General features: G+C 31.5%; 3 protein-coding genes across 3 annotated transcripts; 1 reads left to right on the forward strand and 2 right to left on the reverse strand.

The window, feature by feature from the left end:
- Positions 1–327: 327 nt before the first annotated feature.
- Positions 328–3,058, reverse strand: LOC128161088 (trace amine-associated receptor 8-like). The gene is made up of 2 exons (XM_052824331.1): positions 3,055–3,058; positions 328–1,283 (listed from the first exon to the last, which is right to left on the reverse strand). Exons 1-2 carry the CDS (start codon positions 3,056–3,058, stop codon positions 418–420), a joined length of 870 nt encoding a protein of 289 aa, XP_052680291.1. The 3' UTR covers positions 328–417.
- A 554-nt stretch (positions 3,059–3,612) lies between these two features.
- Positions 3,613–4,755, forward strand: LOC128161090 (uncharacterized). The gene has a single exon (XM_052824333.1). It carries the CDS (start codon positions 3,613–3,615, stop codon positions 4,753–4,755), a length of 1,143 nt encoding a protein of 380 aa, XP_052680293.1.
- Positions 4,756–14,636: 9,881 nt separating this feature from the next.
- LOC128161091 (cysteinyl leukotriene receptor 2-like) lies at positions 14,637–17,537 on the reverse strand. Its single transcript, XM_052824334.1, has 2 exons — positions 17,531–17,537; positions 14,637–15,562 (listed from the first exon to the last, which is right to left on the reverse strand). The coding sequence occupies exons 1-2, from the start codon at positions 17,535–17,537 to the stop codon at positions 14,691–14,693; spliced, it is 879 nt and encodes a 292-aa protein (XP_052680294.1). The 3' UTR covers positions 14,637–14,690.
- Positions 17,538–19,352: the final 1,815 nt, after the last annotated feature.

Raw genomic sequence — 19,352 nt, forward strand, 5'->3', positions numbered from 1 at the left:
AGTAAAGTAACAATGGAAATTCAATAGAAGAAAACATAATTGGTTTATAATTATTGATTAATTGATACTTGGTTACTAAAATATTAGGCGATAAATTCTTTTATGCGATGTTCTCACCACATCGGTATTTTTGTTACACATTAATAAGCTGTCCAGATATTTCTTTGATGAACTAGTTTAATTTAGACAAAATGCATAAATGAGGATGGGTATCATAGAGCGTTTACAAAGAAATCGTGATCTGAAAAAAGGAAAATAAAATGTTAAAGAAATATTTATATGCATTTTATTTTCAAATACACGGGATACTTGTGATACAATAAAAAACCTACCATATAATGTTATATGACACATAACCATGGGTGTTTGATATTATACATGTAGTGCTGTACAAAACGGAATATTTAACGCAAAGCCCTAGATAAATTGTGAAAAAAATAGTATATAAGGATTGCAAGAAAAATTTAAGCATTCAAAAAACATTCTACAAAATGATATGTAAATAATATAGATTACTATTTCATCTGAAAATAGTTGAAAATAAATGATTAATAGTATTTCATTTGAAATTATAATGATTTGAAGTATTGCAAATATACTAATGATCACAGTGACAACACTATTCATTCTTCTTTGTGATTGTTCTGTAACAGACAATGAATTCTGTAATGATCTTATTTTCTTAACATGTAAAAGGATCATTATAAACAAAACTGTCAACAATAAAACAACATCGATAATAATCCGGCCCAAAAATGTATTTGATGTCCGAAATATAGTAAAACACGTTCCAACTACACCGCTAGATATCCATATTGTAAGTGAACACAAACATACCGCTGTTACAGTGAGATATTGTCTGCTTTGTAGGGGATGTACAGTGATCAAATATCTGACAACAGACAGAAAACACACATGATAATAATAAGAACTCAGAATACTCGTGTTCGAGATGAATATAATATGAAACCAAATTTCCCAAATGTTTGTCATTCTGATAAAAGTTGTAGTTGTAACTGATAGAAAATCTGCCAAAGCCAACTGACCGATCACAGCAAATGTCGGTGTATGGTTTTTCGGATCGTATATGATTTTACCGATAGCTGCAAGATTTCCAATTGCTCCAAAGAACGTAATAGTGAAAATCACACAGGTGAATGTAATTTCCAAATTCGTTTCACTAAACTTGAGAAGGAGAGTAACACTTTTTGACGATGAATTATTTTCGAATCCATTATCGCCCATGCTCTTGGTGGCAGCTAGAGAGTTGTAATGTTGAAAAACTTTTATCGTCAATAGAGAAATTAATCACATTTGCTGATTAAGTTTCCACATGCATTAACCATTAAAGTTTTTTTTGCATAGAATTATCCTCTAACTTTTATATTTACCACAAAAACGACCAGTAATGCAACACTGATCATACGAAAAAAGTATGTGTGTCGTTTATAGGGTGATATGACTTATATAATATAAAGTTTGCGTCAACGTCATGTGACTGTGTATTTCAATTTACTTCCCTCCTTTGAATTCGGGGGGTTTATGTCATAAGGCTTGTTTTTATTTTCCGTTAATAATTATGGTAGTAATTCTGATGGGGGTTTCTAATCTTTTGCACGTTTGAACATTTATCATTAATGATCCTAATTAAAATAACAATTCAAATTTTATTTAAGAAATCTTTGAAGTAAAAATGCGCAATAAGTTGATTGTAAAGTGGGATAGATTGTACAGATAGATGATTTCAAAATATGAGTAATGCAATTAATATGTGCATAGCTAACATTAACATGGTGGTCTTTTGTTCGCCTTACTAAAGCCTGTAATGCTCCTATGCTAACAAACAGCGCCAAAATAATGATAATGGGTCTGATTTATATATATATATATATATATATATATATGGAGTTAGCATGACTTATATATATATATATATATATATATATATATATATATATATATATATATATATATATATATATATATATATATATATATATATATTTGGACATGTGAACACAACGAATTTTTATAATAATGATATACAATTTTTATTGTAATATGTCTCCTCATCCATTGCACGGATTAATTAAGACAATACCGATTTAGTAATAGTTTCAAATGAAAAACAAACACCTTAAAATTGGCAGAAAAATCATCGAGAAAAGAACCAGAGCCATGTTGGTGTCATGATTGTTCATAAGACTAATTGTACTCACTCTAAATCTGTTGTTTATTTTGTTTGTGGTATTGTTTTAAATATTAAGCAATCGAAAGGAAACGTTATTTTAATATCATTTTTCTCTTTTATTAGTGAATCGACATTACCATTGGCAACTTAACACAATCCAAAAGCTGTTGGCGAAATTCAAGCAAACCGGAAGTGTTTGTGATATGAATCAAAAGTCAAGGTTTTGAGTCCGACAAAGAAGTCATGCTAACTCCATATATCTTAACTACTTGAAAATTAATGGAAATCAATTTCCTCGAAGACAAGACAAATAAATGTGTTTATTTCATATAGTTAAACCATTATAATGTGGAAACACTTAGAAGTTTGGTTCAGTGTATATAATTCTGTGTGAACTTGCGTTTGTAGTTATAAAAAAAATATTCTTGTTTTTAAATAAATTTACTTATAATTATTTCAGAAACATATTTGGGTTTCATTTCGAGCCCCTCTAAAAATATGATCTCCATTGATAATAATTAATTCTACTTGCTTCTTTCCTTTTTTTTTATTTCTGAGTTATCAATAATAAATTTAAAATAGAAAAATAAAGTGTTCTGGGAATCAATTACAAATATTTCACACTGAAATTATTTAAAATGATCATATCATAATATTTTGCACAATTGTTTGATTTTACAATTATTGGTGGCAAGTAAAAGTTTCAATCTTCTGTACTTCCGGGAACACTCTGTCATTTGAATCTGCTATAAGGTATGTGTTGGTCTTCAATTTTAATCAAAGTACTAACGGACGGGCTCTGTTAATGTGCAATTGCATGTATAATAAGGAATATGACTTATAAAATAAATATATTGACAAACACATGGTGCATTGTATCATACAGAAGAGATATTTTATGTATGGAAATTTACACCTGCATCAAAATCTTTCATTGAAAATAATATTTATATTTATATATTAGATTTTATATTCCAGTTCTGTAAATGTAAAAGATATATATTTCGTAATTGGCTTTATTTTGTCTAGGTCGAAAATTAGACCCAAAATTTGTCAAAATGGTGACTCAGTACATGTATTTACATCCACTTAGTATATTTTCTACTATTTATCAGAAAATTTATTATAGTTCATTCCTAGTATGTATGACAAGACAAAAATCTACGCAATCCAAATCAAGACCTAGTTGTCAGCGTACAAGTATATGGATTATTCTTATTGTTAGTCGGACAGCAGAACAGGCAGAGTGAGAAAGAGAAAAAGAAATAGAAAAGGGACAGAGAGAAAGAGAGAAAACGATAGATATTTACACATTTACTTTAAAGCTACTTAAGCTCCTTGAACATGTTCTCAAGCTGAACAATTTCATGTTTAATGGCGAACATTACATACAAATAAGTGGTACAGCTATGGGCACCAAAATGGCTCCCTCTAACGCCAATATATTTATGGGAAGATTGGAACGCAACCTGCTTCTCAGAGCTCCTTTCAAACCTTTGAGCTGGTTGCGGTTCATTGATGATATTGAGATGAAATGGGTCGAAAACCGAGACTGCCTAAATGACTTCATCACCTTTGCCAACTCCTTCCACAATTCGATTAAAGTCACAGTGGACATATCTAGTTCCAAAAATGTATTTTTGGATACTACATCCACCTTGGAAGATGGTGAAATAAAATTCAGTCTCCATACCAGACCCACTGATTCTCACCTCTACCTCAAGCCATCGAGTTGCCACCCTCTCCATACTTTTAGTGGAATTCCTAAAGGATTACCAACCCGAATCAGACGAATCTGTTCTTCTAATGAAATCTTTGAAGAACAGAGCAGAATATTAAAATCCCATCTGTTTAATCGAGGCTATAAAGCCCACACAGTTCAATCTGCAATTGATGAGATTACTACAAAAGACAGGAAAACCCTTTTACAATACAATGAGAAAACAGACAAAAGCAGGGTTCCACTTGTCACTACATATCACCTCGCCCTTAAGAACCTCAACAGCATGCTTAGAAATAATCTGCCCATTCTTTACACTAACGAAAGAATGGCTGATCTTTTCAAGGATCCACCAATGGCTGCGTTTAAACGCCCGAGGAACTTAAAGGACATTGTAGTGAGGGCAAGATTAGACAACCCGTTGCCAAATGGTGGTTTTAAAACATGTTCCGATACCAGATGCCTGTTGTGCAAACACAGCACCAACGCGGACAGTTTTAAAAGCCACATCACGGGTCGCACCTACAAGATATTTGGCAACACTTCTTGCAGTTGCAAAGTCTGCTCTAAGCAATACGTTGGCGAAACAGGTGACCTCCGCAGAAGGATCAACAACCACCGCTCTACCATAAAGACCAAAAAAGTCAAGGAGCCCGTCGGAGAACATTTTAATACAAGTGGCCACAAATGGGAAGACATGACAGTATTGGTTAATAACCATAATCCTCATTGGACAGACGCGGAGAGGAAGAGCAAGGAAAAGTTCTGGATGCACAGACTCAAATCATTCAGACCTGATGGCATGAACAAACAAATGGACTTCACTAAAATGAACGTCTCATAGCCATACATCATCTGACACCCACATAGTAATTTCATGAAATCTGTCAACTGCGCCTCTTCCATTCATTTATTAGTTTCTTCACTACCTTTTATTTGTAAATCATTTTTTCTTAATTTTATTTATTTATTTTTATTTTATTTTTATCTCTATTTAATCAAAAATTTGATTCTATATCATAAGTGCCGTACGAGTTAACAACGGGGGTTCAAATTTTCATTTATTAACTCGGACGCCAATTTTAATTAGCTAATTAACTTAATCAGGCGTGAAGTTTGAAGTCGATTGATTACTTTATAGCGATCGGCGAAAGTAGCAACACCTTCTTTAAGAATGTGAACAAATGTTTATAATGTAGCTGTTCTTTTTTTTTTATTATAGATTTTTAAGTAGTTTAGTAGTAGCTTTAGATTTTGTTTTCTTTGTTTTGTACTCATGTAATTTATTTTTTGGCCCTGAAGAAGGGACTGGTTGTCCCGAAAATTTGACAATTTCTATTGCTTATGTCGTTAGCCATTTTTAGTGCTTTATATATACACATTTACTTTAATATATACATATGTTAATCAATTATCACTATGGTACAATATTTCGAAGATTTAAATTTTATGTATCCTTTTCAAATGTTTGTGTCCCATAAAAGGGATAAGTTGTCGAAAAAACGACAGTATATCCTATCCATCTAAAATATGTTTTGTATTTAAACACAACTGTGTACTATGTTGTGTTACACGTACGGAAATTGATTTTTGCATCGTGAAGATACGCAATGTGCCAATGCAGTTACTTCATCAATAAAGTTAAACATCAGGATTAAGAAGACTTTATAAATGATACCAATGCTATTTGTTGTACTCAGACACATTAGTTTCCTCAATTTTGTACAACGAAAATGACGACTGCATGTACAAATGTTTTGTATTTCAAAGTTGTTTCATTAATACTGTTAAAAAATAAAATACACAAATCCACTATTTACTATTTTATCGCTTTAATTCTACTTGTTGCGAAAAAAACGTCGGTTTTTTTCTGTGTTTTGTATTTGTTTAAAAAAATGGTCAGCATACGCTTGTCAGAGAAAATTAGTCGGACACTAGAAAATAGCGAAGTTATGTCGTTGCGATTAAAATTGGAAGTTTGGTTTTATTAACATGGGCACAACGTAATGCATTTCTTTCACGTTCACGTTTACTTTGTTGATGACCATAAAAACTTGTTCTTTTGGCAAAAGAGACCTCTGTTGTATTATAATCTACAGGCGTGTTGTTAAAATGTGTCGCGTTTCTCTAAATAACAGTTAAGTTCTTATTCTTTTTTCTGTATTTAATCTAGTTTGGTTGTTCATTGGCATACCTTAAAAACACGTAGGATAATTTTGATTGATATACTTATAAAAAAAAAACCCTGACAATTTTAACTACATACACTACAGTACAGTTCACGAGTATCCCGACAAAAACACCGGCCACCGTGTTCAAAAGTCCACGCTGAGCGTGGAAGTGTCGGTACCTTTGATCTTTCGTTCTCTAGATCTGTTACGGACTCGCAACTAGAAAAACACGGTGCGACACGGTGCAACGCGATGCATCACGGACACTTACACGGTGTAACACGCGGTATTTACCTGTGAAAAAAGGAGGATTTAGGAATAAAACTTATAAAGAATAAAATATTGATGCACTTAAGAGAATTAAAGAAAAAGAAATAGAAAATTGAAATAAAGAAATAAAGAGAATTTGAAGGCACGCAATTTTAAAACCTATGCGATTGTTACGGTTGATTTTTGGTGATATTAAGAACAAAAAAAATTGATATCGCCCACATAAAGGTTTGATCAATTAAAACACTAACACTTCATTTCCTTTTTCAAATTGAAATATATAGTTAAATTAGTTTTTGTTTCAGTCCGTTTTTCAACAAAGTAGTAATCGTAGTAGTTCCACAGTTTCAATAGTGCATATCGTAACGGTGATGTTTTTACACTTATACTCTATTCAACGATAACAAATGGAACGGTTTATTGAAAACAACCGCATTTTCTCTAAACAATATAATTAAACAGCTTTATATTTAGCATATTTGTAAATTTTCTTTCTATTATACATATGTGTGATGTACTTGTCAATGTAGTACCGCACGGTACACATTCATAGCGCGTATAGAATCCGTGAATCGTACTAGATAAATTTTATTTCATCTCTATCACACAGTTTCAGTTTAGAAATTATTTGTATTCTAAGAAACTACTCAGTATTGCAAAAATTATTGTTTGATTGTTTAATGATCGTCGTAAACTAGAGAGAGAGAGAGAGAGAGAGAGAGAGAGAGAGAGAGAGAGAGAGAGAGAGAGAGAGAGAGAGAGAGAGAGAGAGAGAGAAAGAGAGAGAGAGAGTACCGGTATGTGTAAGACTTAACTTTTAGTACCATTTACTTGTAATGCAGTGTAATAAGTTAGTTTTAAAGTTTCCATTTTATTGACCCTTTTCCCTAAAATTGCGATAGAATCCATGCAGTCAGAGTTCACATGTTGCCCCTGTCAATCAAATCAGCCCGCGAGATACACCACGTGATCCTTCCATAATAAGGAAAAAATGTCGTTTTATTGTTTTTTAAGTCCGCAAAATAGAGAAATGTTAAACAATGAAGTATTTAGTGTTTGAATTGTTTAGCTTTTTCATTCTTATACTGCATGTATGAGTGTTGGATTATTGCGTTGTTAAAACTCTCTCTCTCTCTCTCTCTCTCTCTCTCTCTCTCTCTCTCTCTCTCTCTCTCTCTCTCTCTCTCTCTCTGCATATAATTGTGTACAATCATGTTTTAATTATAAGAGTTCTATTTGTAGGAATCTAATTCATTTTTTTAGATACATGGTTTTAATAACGATTTTAACACTATGACGAAAAGTTTGTACAGTAGACGGTAAATCTGTACATCACATAATCAGATTCACCGTTAAAATTTCGACACTATTTCACACCACACATATTAGATTGGTTAAAGAGTAAATAAAGTTGTGTTTGTTCTAAATGCTTGCCAAAAATTACTAGTATTATCTCATTCATCTATTTAATTAATCATGTTTGTTTTGTACATATATATACTCGGTAAATAATTTCTTATCGCAAGTTAATACTTTGTGAAATTCCCGCATTTGTAGAATTGCTGTTCTAGTTCTTCGGATCCACGCGCCGATAGTCTTACGTCTTACGTTTAGTTGTTTGTGTATATATCTACAGACACTTTTTTTGTTTGTTAGAGATTACGAAAAAACATGGAACTAACAAGGTAGAAGTAAGATATATTCAGACCATACACACGACAGGTTATAATGAGTTACCAAACAGGTGTCCGCGATTTCAGTTTCTTGATCATGATGTTTATTTCGCTATGCAAATCTTATCCATGTTTGTTGTTAACTTTTATAAATTCTGAAAGTTTTTATTGTACATATACCTAATACATCGACGACAGGATATATCAGTCTGATAATTTGATTTGAAACCCACTCCAGTTTTTCCTGGAGCTCTACTTCTCTAGGATAGAGTGTAATAAATGGGAGCTCTTTTTGCTATTAGATAAGCAGTGTAAAAAAAACACCAACGTTTCTCCTTTTGGTTTTACCTTTGCACTGCTATGTCAAGTGTCCCATATGTGGCAGCTGGCTGTAAAGCACTGACTGTATTGTTCAAAGACTGACTTGGTCCGAATTCCACTTCTCCAGTGTAAGTACAAACAACAGTGCTTGATTTTCTTTCAGACAGTCAATATAAAATCTTCTCTGAGAATATGAAACTTACTAGCTTCGCGCTGTTTAATGGCATCAACTCTAAAATTTCTCGTCTCAATCACCAATCGACCTTCTTTTTCGTACTTCCTACACGGAATACAAAACTTCAAGATCTCATCCCGGTCATACTCTTCCCACTTGTAGTTTTTCCACTTAAAATAAAACCCTTTTTCTCATTTCATTTTTATTTTTCCTGTGTGTCTGCTCTGCCTTTAGATTCATTTTTTTCCTCCCCCACCCCCCCCCCCACCCCCGGAGAAACTATAGCCGAATAAGGCCAATTTTAACGTAAACAATGAAACAATGTAATTATCTTAAATAGGTCGTACAAGGTAGTTTCGGTTCCATAAAATCAATATGCTTCCCTACAAGTTAGAATATCACAAAACAGACTTTCTTTCAGATTACTAAATAACTTGTTTGGATATATTCATATTCATAAACAAAATTATAAAGAAATCGATAATCAACTGATCAATTGTTGTAAGACTTTCCAACCGCTCATTTATAATGCCCAGAAAACCACTAATGTCTGCCGATCGTTTTTGTCAAAGATCGTGTTTTCATAGACGGGTTCGGGTTTTTTTTTTTAATCTCATTCCTGACATGATTCATGGGTACAGACTGTTAATAACAATGCTTGCTACATTTCAAAATTTAACTTGCCATTAAACATCTCATTTTTTAAAGAATTTTTGAAACGATTACACAAACTGTGTTCGACAAATAGTTTTCCTAAAACATTTTCTACCTTTCTTTTTCAAAATATTTTTTATATACAGAATTTCAATCACAAAGCAATTTTATAACAAAAGCAGAACTGAAAGTTTAGTCGTAATAATCGTTTGACACCATATCAAATATATTTTCAACTCGCAGCAACAATGGAAGACCTACTCGTCGCTTTGTCACGAGCCCTGCTCTAGTTAAAATTGTTATTTTACATTTAATTAGTTTTTTTAAAAAACAAAAGCTTAAAACGTCCATTTCTGACCATGTAGATAATGAATTTGATTTTATAGCCTCATTAATTAGTTTCATGATTTAAATGCATTATTTATAAGGGGTTTTTTCGAATTAATTAAGGGATTGTTAGCCTTATAAATTATAAAACGTTGCCCAGCTCTTGCCACGTGGAGGCCATATCAATAAAGAGCCATAATTTTGAAATAAAAATACTTAAAGCCACACGAACACATTGAAAGATATAAAATTTCCAAACAGAATATGCAAAAAAAGAGTAAAATGTTTAAGAATAAATATATATATATGCATAATCAAGTCTAGATCGAGCAGCTTTCAGGTAACTATGTTTCTATTACCAGAAATGTACTCTAATTTTAATTGTTGAGGCTGTCCAAACTTAATTATATGTTAAACGTAACCTGTGCGCGTAGGTTTAGGAGAAATTGAGTTTTAGAAAAAACTAGCAAACTCCTATTTTAACATGTCCTTTTCCAGTTTGATTTTACTTAATTATTGAAATCTGTTTAAATTTGAAATGTTTAATGCATATTATGGACTAGATATATCGGACACTCAATGGGACTGTCAGAAAATATCAATATTGAAGAGGTAGGCGACATGTAGATTAAATACTCACTTTATTTGTAATAATGTAAATGGTTAAAATCATTTGTGTGAAAATTTTGTCAGTTTTATCGACCTCCCTCGTAGGTTTGATATTTTGAAGTGACGTTAATTAAACGTAAAATTAAGTTTGGACAGCCTGACATAACTACAATAGCAAACATACAAATATCATATTAACATAATAATTTTATACTTTATCTAATATCCTCCAACATCTAAGGTGGCCCAAAAATCATGCCAACATAGGAGACCGAAGGCCAAGCGAACCAGACGCGGATAAATTAAAGGACAAACGGTAAAGTTACAATAACGCGAAAGGACTTACCACCGAATGTGACAAACCATAAACTGAACACAACGCGAAAGGACTTACCACCTAATGTGACAAACCACAAAGAGACCACAACGCAAAAGGACTTACCACCGAATGTGACAAACCATAAACTGAACACAACGCGAAAGGACTTACCACCGAATGTGACAAACCGAGCAGTGACAATACCTATATTATTTAACCATCAAATGTGTCATCAAATACGACAAACCGAATAGTGACAATTCCTATATATTTCAACCATCAACTGTGTCATCAAATGCGAAAAACCGAATAGTGACTTGTGAGTAATTATTATATAATAAAACACAAATTTATGACCATGTTTAAAAATGAACTTATCAATGAAAGTGTTTTGAAATAAGATTGTGTGAGGTAGCTGAGTCCGGGCCCTGGTATGACGTCGTGTTTAACACGATAGGAACAGTTTTTAAATACAGTCTGATATGTCTGTTTGGCTGGACTCACGTTGATTCAATATGACATTATTATTATTTATATTATACTTTTTAAGTTGAAGTATGCTACAACTGAAAGTTGTTTACATGTACATACGGATTGCAATGAAGACAACTGTGCATTGTATATATTTCACACAGAGAATTTCTCTGTTTGTGAATATGATTAAGTTGGGGAATAGCTTGGTAGGATGCCACTCGGCTTTCTACTGGTTGCTAATGGAAAAGAGAAACAATTCCGTAAAATTAAAACAAGTTCTTTATTCTTTAGACGTCGGATGGAAAGTGAATTAAAACAAAAACATATTTCGAAACACCCTGTAGTAAAACACAGCAATGCGAGAAAGCGAGATCGTTTTTACGCTTATAATCTAAGGATCGATAATTCCGCATAACTATGAAAATGCATAACGCTTATGAAATGTAAGAAAACTAGAAAACAAAATATAAACTGTTGTCATTAAATAATTAAAGAGGAAATAACTTACAAAAATTACTTAGCTGACGAATTTCTACCGATTGTTAAATTCACCTTCTCGCACTGAAGAGTTCACTACAGGTTTACAATAATTACGCGGCGAATTCAAACTTTATAAAAACAGCATTTAACAGCATAGAAATTCAATAATAAAAATCACACATTTAAACGAAATGAAGCAAAATTATGTATCATGGCATAATAAACAATGACGCGAAATATCTTTTATAGAAATGAAAACTAAAATTCTAGAATGACAAATTCATAGTTCCGCCGAATAATAAGAAATATATAGTTAATCATTGTTCTTAAGTATATTAAACAAAACAAACTAAAATTTATCAAAATTAGCAACAGAAAAAATATAATAAAATACTATAATGAAAACCTAAATTACTGAAAATAAATAACATTTCATTCAAGCTTACCTAATGGAAAAGAGAAACAATTCCGTAAAATTAAAACAAGTTCTTTATTCTTTAGACGTCGGATGGAAAGTGAATTAAGTAAATTCACCAACCATCCGGCTTAATTTGGAATTGCTCTCATTGACCAATCAGGATACTTGATTTAAATGCTAGCGGGCTAATTTCACAGAATTTCTTCTATGAGCTGACACTGATTACTAAAGGCCAAAAAGGTGATAAAGTCAATTAGATGAATTTCGATGTACGTATGTTAACAAAGAGAAGATTAAGTAAAGCCGAAACGAGTAAATAAGTTTTCTGACGTAATGAAAATAGAATAATCTTCGCGAGTCGCTAAAGTGTCGCTCTAATAACACAAAGAATTTATCTTCAAAGGTTTGCCTGAACGAGGAATTTGTCAGTTTATTTAACAAATTACCTTATTGTCCGACAATCTGTCATAACTAAATAATTTCCAGAAAAGTGTCAAATTATTTAGATGCCATGGTTATACAATTAAAAAGTAAAACGCTACCAATAAATTTCCTCGATTAAGAAATAAAGTAAAACTTTTAACAGTGAGAAAAAATACAAAGCATTTAAAATAAGTAAAATTTAAATGATTTCGAAATAAAAATTGTAACTCTAAAATGCTAAAAATGGAAAAATTAACTTGTGCTGAATTAACATTCAGAAATTATAACCTGTTACATTAAAGTTTTAAAATTCAGAGAATTTAAAACTATCTATAACAATTTCCCTAAATTGTTATAGATAGTTTTAAATTCTCTGAATTTTAAAACTTTAATGTAACATATATACTCTGTTATTTTGTAGATGTATTTTTTTTGTGGAAAATATTTTACACAAGATCACACATTTTAGAAAAGGAGAATGAAAATTGAAACCGGGGTGGCTCCCCTAAATTTTGAGTGGTAACAACATTCAAGGGGTTAACATGAAGAACAAATCAGCCATGGAAGTATAATGGATTAAACTTCGATACAATTTTGGGTCTAAAACTCTGGGGGTTTCTTGGGGGGGGGGGGTCCCTCCCTGCCAAATAGCTTATGCTATTTTGAATGTTTGTTGCAAATAGAGTGCATCGCTCCCCATCCCCAAACTGCCTTTAGTGTTATTGTTCTTTTGATTAGATATACAAGTAGACTTCTAATACATATGTAATGTTTCAATTTTTTATCTACTTTTGAACGATATCGCACCTATATTGTAATATTATTGCGGTACATACTTGTTATGGCATATTACGCCCGTTATAAAATGCATTTTCTTGTATCTTTATTGTCATCCCGGCCTGTCTTCTTCTTTCTGTTTACATTTTTGTTTATGAATATGGAATTGTGGGATACGTCTCCTTACTTCCGGGTTGTTTTTTTCTTGATCCGCCGTTGAGATCTATACGCCTGCCTATATTTTACCGGCAGTGAGAATGGCTCATTATAAGGTAATTAATTCATTGATTGTTGTTGTGTGAATGAAAGTTATGTTATTTTATGATGAAATATTTATTATAAAGTTAATTATTTTATTGGAACTATTTTTCGTATACTTTTTCCCAATAATTCCGTAATACTCTGTAAGGGTCTATATGATTTTGTGTGAGATTTCTTACGGGTGTATATAAGAGGCGATTTTTCCGTAAATCGCCAGTCTGCTCTTTTTCATTTTCGGGTTAACGTGTCTTTTGGCTTTATCTTAAATTTTGGTAAATATTTATTTTTGCTAAAGGATAATTAATTGAGCCTACATAATTTTATTAATTCGATAAAATTTTAATTAGTGAAATTGTAATTTTTGAAACAGTTTGTAAAGTTTATTTAGGATCACATATCCTGATTATTTCAGGATTAGATCTTCATCTAATTATTTAAAATTTTCATTTGTCCCTGTTTTACTATATAACCACACATCTTGGTTATTTATAATTAAGGGGTCATATTTAAATCAAGTTATTAAAGGGTGGTTAAAAGGCCTGGATTTATTTTGTTACCCTATTGTTGTTCATTTTGATTTGATATGCAGACTCAATAAATTTATGAAACTTAAATTCTGTGTTTGTTCGTCAGTTGCTGAGATTGATGTCCGAATGAGATAGTCATTGATTGCTATCTCGCTACACATATTACACCATTCTAAAAGTCAGTAAAATAGTAATAGCGTACAGGGACATCTTTACTCCCATTTTGTAAATCTGTTTCTTTAACGACAACCGATAAAAGACGCTTAACGATGTGTCTGTAATTATATTTGGATTTGGTTCTACTTAGATTCAGATTGACACTGGTGTCAATTGCAAAGGAACGTATACCCTTTTGAAAAAAAACCCCATCAATTGAAAATTAAACTGCTACACTCTTATACGAGAGGTGTCACGAAAATTTATCACCACAATCAAATGAATACTTGTGTTATTATTTCATCAATCCTTCAATTTCTAGAAATGTAACAACGGAAATTAAAAAACTAGAAGAAAACATAATTGGTTTATAATTATTGATTAATTGTTATTTGGTTACTAAAATACTAGGCGAAGTATTCTTTTACACGATGTTCTCACCACATTGGTCTCTTTGTTAAACATTAATAAACTGTCCAGATATTTCTTTGATGAACTAGTTTAATTTAGACAAAATGCATAAATGAGGATGGGTATCATAGAGCGTTTACAAAGTAATCGTGTTCTGAAAAAAAAGAAAAAAAATGTTAAGGAATTATTTATATATATTTTATTTTCAAATACACGGGATACTTGTGATACAATAAAAAAAACCTACCATATAATGTTATATTAACACATAACCATGGATGTTGGATATTATACAGGTAGTGCTGTACACAACGGAATATTTAACGCAAAGCCCTAGATAAACTGTGAAAAAAATAGTATATAAGGATTGCAAGAAAAGTTTAAGCATTCAAAAAACATTCTAGAAAATGATATGTAAATAATATAGATTAATATTTCATCTGAAAATAGTTGAAAATAAATGATTAATAGTATTTCATTTGAAATTATAATGATTTGAAGTATTGCAAATATACTAATGATAACAGTGACAACAATATTCATTCTTCTTTGTGATTGTTCTGTAACAGACAATGAATTCTGTAATGATCTTATTTTCTTAACATGTAAAAGGATCATTATAAACAAAACTGTCAACAATAAAACAACATCGATAATAATGATACTAATCCGGCCTAAAAATGTATTTGATGTCAGAAATATATTAAAACACGTTCCAACTACACCGCTAGATATCCATATTGTTAGTGAACACAAACATACCGCTGTTACAGTGAGATATTGTCTGCTTTGTAGGGGATGTACAGTGATCAAATATCTGACAACGGACAGAAAACACACATGATAATAAGAACTCAGAATACTCGTGTTCGAGATGAATATAATATGAAACCAAATTTCCCAAATGTTTGTCATTCTGATAAAAGTTGTAGTTGTAACTGACAGAAAATCTGCCAAAGCCAACTGACCGATCACAGCAAATGTCGGTGTATGGTATTTCGGATCGTATATGATTTTACCGATAGCTGCAAGATTTCCAATTGCTCCAAAGAACGTAATAATGAAAATCACACAGGTGAATGTAATTTCCAAATTCGTTTCACTAAACTTGAGAAGGAGAGTAACACTTTTTGACGATGAATTGTTTTCGAATCCATTATCGCCCATGCTCTTGGTGGCAGCTAGAGAGTTGTAATGTTGAAAAACTTTTTTCGTCAATAAAGAAATTAATCACATTTGCTGATTAAGTTTCCACATGCATTAACCATTAAAGTTTTTTTTTGCATAGAATTATCCTCTAACTTTTATATTTACCACAAAAACGACCAGTAATGCAACACTGATCATACGAAAAAAGTATGTGTGTCGTTTATAGGGTGATATGACTTATATGATATAAAGTTTGCGTCAACGTCATGTGACTGTGTATTTCAATTTACTTCCCTCCTTTGAATTCGGGGGGTTTATGTCATAAGGCTTGTTTTTATTTTACGTTAATAATTATGGTAGTAATTCTGATGGGGGTTTCTAATCTTTTGCACGTTTGAACATTTATCATTAATGATCCTAATTAAAATAACAATTCAAATTTTATTTAAGAAATCTTTGAAGTAAAAATGCGCAATAAGTTGATTGTAAAGTGGGATAGATTGTACAGATAGATGATTTCAAAATATGAGTAATGCAATTAATATGTGCATAGCTAACATTAACATGGTGGTCTTTTGTTCGCCTTACTAAAGCCTGTAATGCTCCTATGCTAACAAACAGCGCCAAAATAATGATAATGGGTCTGATTTCCATTGCATGAATGTTTTTACTTTATTGTTATAAACCCAAATTCGCTCATACAAAACTATATAAATAATGTCTGTTTGAAGTGAAATAAAATAATTTATATTTACATATATGAAAGCCAAAAAAATATAATAAATGTATTTTTGCTGCTCATAGACTCCGTATTTTTATCTTAAAAACCTATAACTTATTTTCAGTTTATATTACATGTAAAATCAACACACATTAAAAAAAGTTTTTTAAAACACTTTCTATATCTCTGCTGGTGTCACAAAATATTTGTACTTTTACCTTTAATTATTTTTATAAACAAAGAATATAATATCAAAATTGTTTGTCGCATTTCTCTAGTTATGATATATGTTTTAAAAATACATTCAGTATTCTTAATACTGAATTTGGGGTTCTTGTGCAATAGATTAAGCCGTTTAAAATAGGTTCGATTTAATATTTAAAACCTTTAATATTTCATGCAAAAAGGTTTATTATTAAATGTACTTATAGTTCGTATAATTCAAGGAATAATTACAACATATATATACATGTATAAAAAAAAGTTTTATTTTACTGCGTATTTATATATATATATATATATATATATATATATATATATATATATATATATATATATATATATATATATATATATATATATATATACTCGAGAATCAGGGTCAATGTCGACGCTCGATATACATAGCATCAATGTCGACACTTAGGAAAATTGAGTTTATAAGCGATTTCTAGTTGTAATTTGACAAGGATGGACTTTGGTAAAATTGTTTTGCCGTAATTAATACAAATCTCATCGTTTTATAAAATAAAATCTAAGAAAACAAGAGATCTCAGAATCGTGTCGACTTTCGCAATATATACGCGTCGACATTATGTTTTTGTGCAGAATGTCAACACGAAAAAATGTATATGTGTTTGAAAGGGGAATTACTGTTCACGTCTTATTTCGTGTTTTGAAAAGAAAAATAGTTTTAACATACATGGAGATTTTATTTATCGAAACGCTACACATATTCAGTGTTTTCTTTTTATGTCGTCAACTGCATTTAGTTTTTGAGCGGAATTTGCAAATCTTTCAATAAATCGATGTATTATCTCAGTTTTTTCTAAAAATAGACAAAGAGTTGTCCCGCATGACAGTGATGCGGAAAGTCCCGTCTACTTTCGTTTTTCAACTTACTCGCGTATATTTACATTATGAATTCTTTATTTCTCGCGGCATTTCTTGTTTCTAGATTGTAATTTTCGTTTGAAAGATAAAAAGAAATAGTTTTATAATTGTATCCACCGGTGTATACTAATTCTTGAACTCTTTTTTAGGGAAAATACATACATACTGCGAAAGTCGACTCGATTCTTACATCTCATGTTTTCGTAAAGTTTATTAAACAAAACATTTAGATATGTTTTGGATAAGGCATATAAACATCATCTAAGTCATTTCTTATTAAATTACAACGGGAAAACGCTTATAAATTCAATTCCCCTACGTGTCGACATTAATGCTATGTATATCGAGTGTCGACATTTTATATATATACTCTCCCCCCTAAAACCAATTTTCCCGGAAATGTTACCCTTTTTGGAGAAAATAAGATTTAAAAAAATAGCGTTTGTTTATATCTATATATACACCTGTTCCTCGCTCCGGAAAGAATAAGTACAAGCCAAATATTTATAATAATATATTGTCACATTAAATGCATGTATATACTATTTCAAAACTTATAGTTTTAGGGTGTTTTCTTTTGTTATTCGCACCATATGAAAAAGTACAAGCCTAATGTTCTTATCCATTAAATCACACACAATGTTTAAAATAAATTCTTTAATTTACCACACCTAAAATACTCCAAGCCCCATTTTAATAAAACCCTTTTCCCGAGAATTCTTCTCTTTGTTGAGAATATAAGGTTATTGGAATAAACAGCGTGCGTCCCCAACCCCCTTCCGGTAAGAGTACTTCTCTGGTCGCGTCTTATTCTTTTTGAGAGCGTCTTCATACATATTTACATGTTTTGTTATGTCTTAATTATAAGTTAATATACATATGGATGCAGATATATCATGACATGACATTCAACACATCTTATATACCTTCGACGCCTTGTGCAAAAAATTGCGATTACGAATTAAGTTGCAAAAATTTAAGACTGTTCACTTTCGGGAAAAGATATCAAAATTAAGTAACTTTAACTTTCATCTAGGGGAAATAATCTGAACTACAAGGCATCATACAAATATTTAGGGATGATTTTTCAACGAAAATACGTGATTTTAAAGTGATTTGAAAGTGAGAGCCCTGGGATCCGTCTTCTAAAAAATCAACGCAATTAAATTGGTTCGATTCCGAACCTTCGAAAAATTATTTGATAATTTTGTTATATCCGTCCTTTATTAGCATTGGGGTTGGGGATACAAGAAGCATCATTGTATTGAAATTGTACAAAATCGAGCCCTCCGATATTTTCTCGGTGCTCATCGGATGACTCCGTTGCTAGGTACAGCGGGTGGTAAAGTTCTAAAATCCACCACGAAATGAACATTTTGCGTCTGTTGAATCGACTAGTATATATGGAAAATGAACGCATTACCAAGTTGGCACGGTGCGCAAAACAATTCTTCTCACTGGAGCTCTCAAGTTAAAAATATCCTGGAATCTCTAAACATGGGAAGTACTTATACCAATTTTATACCTTGTAATTTGAACTATGCAGAGGAAAATTAACGTAATAACTTCGAAACCGAATGTTTCAAAAATATTCAAGATGTGCCAAAACTTCGAACATATATCCTATTTAAATCAAGCTATTCCGTTGAAGATTATACGTTACGTTAGATCTCGCTAAACTCATCAGATCCTTGGCAATGTTTAGATGTGGTGTACTTCCTCTAAGGATTGAAACAGGTCGCAATACAGAGGAGAGCCGGTACAGGAAAGAATATGTAACTTGTGTGACTTAAATGAAATTGAAAATGAAAAGTTTTCTTAGTGGTATTGTCATTCAAAATATTACCAATTATAGTACTCTGTTCACTAATCTAATATGTAAATATCTCCGCCGAATTGCTCATTTTATCTATTAATTATACAACAGAAACATTTGACAAAGCCAACTAAAACGTGGCAAATTTTATTCACTCTGTAACAGTTTCAAAGCGACTTATAGGTCCATTGGCCGG

This window comes from Crassostrea angulata, chromosome 8, assembly GCF_025612915.1.
Source record: "Crassostrea angulata isolate pt1a10 chromosome 8, ASM2561291v2, whole genome shotgun sequence".
Classification (NCBI taxonomy): Eukaryota; Metazoa; Mollusca; class Bivalvia; order Ostreida; family Ostreidae; genus Magallana; species Magallana angulata.

What these genes read in the sequence shown, in the direction of transcription:
- LOC128161090 (XM_052824333.1), top strand. Translation starts at nt 3,613, where the DNA reads ATGGCTCCCTCTAACGCCAATATATTTATGGGAAGATTGGAACGCAAC.